At 37.0% G+C, this 5,613-nt stretch overlaps 1 protein-coding gene across 1 annotated transcript; it reads right to left on the bottom strand.

Moving 5' to 3' along the window:
* Positions 1-1,782: 1,782 nt before the first annotated feature.
* Positions 1,783-4,666, bottom strand: LOC309701272 (interferon-induced protein 44-like; the record flags this gene model as incomplete). Its single annotated transcript, XM_082525364.1, has 7 exons — positions 4,635-4,666; positions 4,254-4,271; positions 3,425-3,458; positions 2,967-3,162; positions 2,612-2,764; positions 2,340-2,511; positions 1,783-1,847 (listed from the first exon to the last, which is right to left on the bottom strand). The coding sequence occupies exons 1-7, from the start codon at positions 4,660-4,662 to the stop codon at positions 1,783-1,785; spliced, it is 666 nt and encodes a 221-aa protein (XP_082381490.1). The 5' UTR covers positions 4,663-4,666.
* Positions 4,667-5,613: the final 947 nt, after the last annotated feature.

Here is a 5,613-nt window from a genome sequence, read left to right as displayed (position 1 = left end):
AGTAGCTCACAACTTCTTTTCGTTGACTTGAAGCAGTGCTGTGATGTGCATGGTGGGCCCATGGCCTTTGGTGGTCTCTCCTGTCCCATTGTATTCTTGTAATTCTCTCCCTTCAGACGCTTTTCTTTGATGACATTTTTCTTCCACGTATGGGGCAGTGGACGCTTGTGACGAACAGCAGAAGTGCTGGGGGTTGGACTGGCTTCCTCTTCCTCTGCTTCCACCTCCCCTCCTTCCTCTTCCTCCCCTTCATCTTCGTCTCCTTCCCCTTTCTTTTCCTCTCCTTCATCTTCCTCTCCTTCTCCTTCCTTTTCCTCTCCTTCCCCTTCCTTTTCTTCTCCTTCATCTTCGTCTCCTTCCCCTTTCTTTTCCTCTCCTTCATCTTCCTCTCCTTCTCCTTCCTTTTCCTCTCCTTCCCCTTCCTTTTCTTCTCCTTCATCTTCCTCTCCTTCCCCTTTCTTTTCCTCTCCTTCATCTTCCTCTCCTTCCTCTGGCTGCTTATCAGTCTGTTGCCCCATATCAACATAATTTCCTCCTTCTCCCTCATCTATATCCACCAACTCCTCTAAGTTCACATCAACTTCCTTTCCTGATGATACAACAGAAAATAAAATGCTGTTGGAGTATCTTAAAATGGTAAATCAAGATGACATCTAAATCTACTTGTGTAGTCAAAATGTCTGCTATGTAAAAAAAAAAAAAAAATCAATTTGTACTATTAATATCAAATCAAATCAATTTATTTTTGTATAGCCCAAAATCACAACAACAGTCGCCTCAAAGGGCTACATGAATATTACTGGCAATAGAGTTCAACCAGTATCAGTCATTTGAACACAGTCAATATAAAGTCCAATTTAACAATTAACAATGAACCCAGGGCGTCCCCCGTCCTTAGACTCTCCTCCTAATAAAAAGCAAATGTTTGAAACATAATATAATTTGCAAACTTGCTGAAAATGCTCAAATTGCCTTTGAAATTGCCAAAGATTTACTCTGGTAGCATGCTGCTGTTAGCTAGCTGCTAGCTTGTACTACATTACTATGCTAATGCTACACTACTAACGCTAATGTTAGCTAGCCATCATACTTTGTTTGCAACAAAAAAGTAATCTTTTAACATAGTCATAACCTCTTTGATTGAATGAAAATACATTTAGTGACCAAAAAACTAAAAAAATATGAACTTTTACCAGATGTAAATGAATCAAAAAGAAGAGCAAGGGCTTCACTTGCGGTCAACCTCTTCTTCTTATCAGCCATTTTGCATACATCAAAACTGCCTAAGTCAAATTGATTGTAGCAAAACTGCCTAAGTCCAATGGTAAAACTGCCTAAGTCAAATGAATGACTTAGGCAAGTATGTTTTTTGACTCTTATGAGTGTTGTGATTGGCCAATGACATAGGCAGACGGACAGGATGATGCAGCAGTGGTAGGGGAGTAAAGTTAGGCAAAAATCTCAATTTGACCAAAAAATGACTTAGGCACTTATGCTATGAAGCTAACGCTGCAAATCTTTTACAGTAAAAAAAGATAAAACAACAAAAAACAAAAAAAAAATGTCATACTCAGATTTGATGTGTTTTGGGTGATTTTTTAGATCCTTTGTCTTAAACACCACTCTCTGCAATTGGATCTTGGACTTCCTAACTGACAGACCCCAGTCTGTCTCTGTAGGAAATAAAACCTCCACAGACTGAGTACAGGATCGCCGCAGGGCTGTGTGCTTATTCCACTGCTGTTCATCCTGCTAACACATGACTGTACTGCACAGTGCAGCTTAAATCACATCATCAAGTTTGCATATGACACAACAGTGGTGGGTCTCATCACCAACAACAATGTCTGAATACAGAGAGAAGTAACTGTTAAATTGATTGGCTTTTCAACCAATCATACATTTGATATTTTAGTTACAGGTAGCACTATAGTTGTTCCAATCTACCATCACCTAAAAAAGTAAACTTAGAAGGATGAAATATTAACCTGATTTGGACTTTCATATCTGGATACTTCTATGGGTTTAAAACCTCAGTCATAAAACATCCATCCATCTATTCTCTTCTGCTTATCCAACTCCGGGTCAGAGGGCTAGAGCCAGCTAACACATTAAATTAAGGATGGCTTTAGAAAATAAATGTGACTTGAAAGCAGACCTTAAAAATGAAATGATGAACTGAAAATAACTTTATGTGTTATGTATTCTGATTATTTTTTGTGAGTTACTTAACTGAACACACTGGAGTTATAAAGTTCCTCAAATATCATTAATTGTCTCATGTTTTTCTACTATTTCAAATTGTGATATCATACATGTAGAACAACATCTGCTCTCACCTTTGTCACAAGCTGCTGCTCTGACATCTTTCATCTTCATCACAGTTTTATCATCGATTATGCTCACTGAGTCAGCACGAATGACTAAAACCAGAATGTGGGCTTTGTCATCTAAAGTGGAGGAGGCTCTGTAGTTAGGATCCATTTCAGACAAGGGACATTTGGGATTGAACTGGGGAAGTAAACAAAAATCAAACTCACTGAAACCTTTTTGCATGATATAGTTTATGTATCACAGACTGTGTACAAGCATCTGAATAAAGATGTCATACCTTGTAACCTTCTTTGACATGTCCATTCATGGCAAGTTTGATGTCTTCCACATGAATTCCTCCCTTAGCTCCCCTCTCAAGGCCCATGGTGTCAGTGAAGACAAAAGAGTAAAATGTTCCTTGCTCTTCTCTCTGAATTTTATATGTTCTGCACTGTAAATAGCAAAATGTGTAGGTGTTACAGTGCCATATACTAAAGTCTCAGAGAACAGTTTTCTGAATACTACTTATAGTTCAACGTCTACAGAGGAGTTACCACTGCAGTGCATCCCTGTAGTCCTTGAAAACCTCAAAGGAAATGAATGTATTTTCATGCATGCATCTAAAAGCAATTGTGATAAGAATAGATACATACTGCAATGGTGAAACTATCGCCAGAGTTTGCTGCTGCCAAAGCTCGAGTTGCAATTTTGCCTCTTAAAGCACTGTCCACAGAGTTGATGAAGCTGGACTTTCCAGCACCTGGTGGTCCATAAAGCAGAATTTGGAGATGCTGGACATCTTTGTGAGGCTTGTAATCTCTGACAAGCTGCAGGTCTCGCTCTCTTTCACTGTTCATTCAGAAAATTACAACAGCATTCAGTTTACACTTACAGTTTAACATTTTACAATACTAATATGAACAAACACCAATTAATAAAATAAACAAACAAAACCCTTCAAGGGGTGTACTACTGAGACAGACTGACATCTGTGTTCTACTCCCTTGCAATTTTAGCAGCATGAAATTACCAAATATAGATTTCTGCATCACCATGTGAAACTGTGAATTTCTGTGGCATTGTAACCTCAGCAGTAACCCTTAATACTCACCCCCATGGTATACTCCTTGCTTCTACCTCTAACACTGTAAATGGAAAATGTTAATTGTATGAGTCACACTGGAAGAGCAACTACACATCATTATGTGTTAAGGCTGTTACACACTGAACACGTTGTGCTTTTGAGGACAATTCCTCCTCAATAAACGAACTGTGAAAACTAAAAATGAAGCCGACTTCAAACAATGACAAGCTCAGAAAAGTAGGAAACTAAGAGAGCAGCAGCAGGGAGAATTTCATGATTGGATCCAGGAGCTGAAGCTGTGTGTTCGTACATAGTTCAGGATGTCAGTGGGACAGTTTGAGGTGTTGTTGGTAGAGTTGGGACCAGATCTGAGGAGGCAGAGAAATCATTTCACAGAGCCGACTGAACCAGAGCATCGTGTAACTGTGTGTCCAAGATAAATAATATCGTGTGACTATTTCCATCTGTGTATTCAGTACGAGTGCCATGTGGGTTAAGATCACAGTTGTTGTCAAACCCAGTGGCCTGATCAGGTATTTGGATCTGAAAAATAGGACAAAGAATTAATTCCACTATTTACTCGGGATTTCAGTAAAGTTGCTCTGCCTCTAATCAATCCCACCTCATCTAAAGTTCCATTACAGAAACCTTTTTTTTTTTTAAACTTCCTGGAATTCTTCAGCTCAAACTGTCAGTGTGAACAGCTGCGTAAAGAACAGATGAGTCCGAAAAATATTTGTGACCCAGGAAATATTTGCATGGATTTTACTTGTCCAGTGTGTAACAGCCTCAAGTTTTGTCTTCAGCGCTAAATAATTTTGCATCATAATTTTGCATCATAATTTAAATTTCTTACGAGAAGATGAACGATTTCCTGCAATTGAAGTATGACAAAGTAAAAACATGTTAGCAACACTTTTCCATATTCTGGGCAGGTTTTTTTTTTCTTCAAGTCAAATATAATGTTACTTTTTGCCACTTTCAAATCAAAGGACATCATAGTAACTATTCCACTGTAAAATAATTTAACATCTATAACAAATTCAGATCAAGATCACTTGAGTCTCCAGCATTTCCTCATTTCTAAACAGTTGAGTGAAGTCAAGCTAGTTTTATTCATGTAGCTCAATATTACACTTGAAAGCCTTGAGGGCTTCACAAGTATGACAATATATTAACGGCAAAGGGTGGCAAGAAAACCACCAACAATGAATATGATATGAAAAAAAATGCTTACCCCAAAAGATATTTTTAATTTTCTCCATGTTTTTTTTTTGTCATCAACTAATTGTGAATTAAACAAACAGAAAAGACAGTAAATTTAAAAAACAGTAAATTATTTAAATTCTTCTAGAAACTAAATTCTTTTAACTTGACACATCTGAACCAAATGGTAGAGATGACTCAGTCCAGTCAATTTAATAATTTAATAAATGTATTTCTTGCATTGGATTATTAACACAGTGTTACCATACCTGAATGTCCAACTGTGCTGTGAAGTTGGTGTGTCTTGGTTTTGTTTCAGCTGATGGATTTGTATGACTTTCAAGTATGAGTTTGGATCTATAAATGCTGTTTCACTTTCTCTTTGGGTCATGTGACTTCTATTATTCCCTCTATCTGATGGCAGTCTAATCTATCTGATGGCAGTCTAATCTAGCTATGCAGCTAGATTAGATGTAGCTGCATAGCTTTTTAGTTTGTATGTGTCACTAACATCTATTTCTTAAAATCAGAAACTCACTTGTATCATAATTCTGGGTTTTTTACAGCTCAATCAGTTTTAGCCTTTTTACCTCCGCTCTGTTGTGATTTAGTATTCATAGTTGTCTTTGTTTGTTATTCTCAAGTTTTTCCTTTTCTTCTACTGTATGTTCCTTGTGCCTAGTCTGTGTTTCTGTTAGGTTTCCCGTGTTTAGTCAGTTTTTGAGTAGGCTTCCTGTTTTATTTTGATAGTCTCTCAACTTATGTACTTTACAGTAATAATAGTAATAATAATGATGATGATGATGATGATGATGATATTATTATTATTATTATTAACTTTATTTATAAAGCACTTTCAAACAAAGTTGCTTTTGTATTAATGGTTCTAATGGTTCAGCTTTATAGACATGCTGTAGTTAGTGGCAACAACAAATATTTACCATGTTGAATACAATGACTTATTTTAAATGTAGGTCATTCACTAATGAAAAGTGAAAGAAGTATCTAAA

This window comes from Aulonocara stuartgranti, assembly GCF_965226115.1.
Source record: "Aulonocara stuartgranti genome assembly, chromosome: 23".
Lineage (NCBI taxonomy): Eukaryota > Metazoa > Chordata > Actinopteri > Cichliformes > Cichlidae > Aulonocara > Aulonocara stuartgranti.
This window is presented reverse-complemented; position numbering and strand designations above follow the sequence as displayed.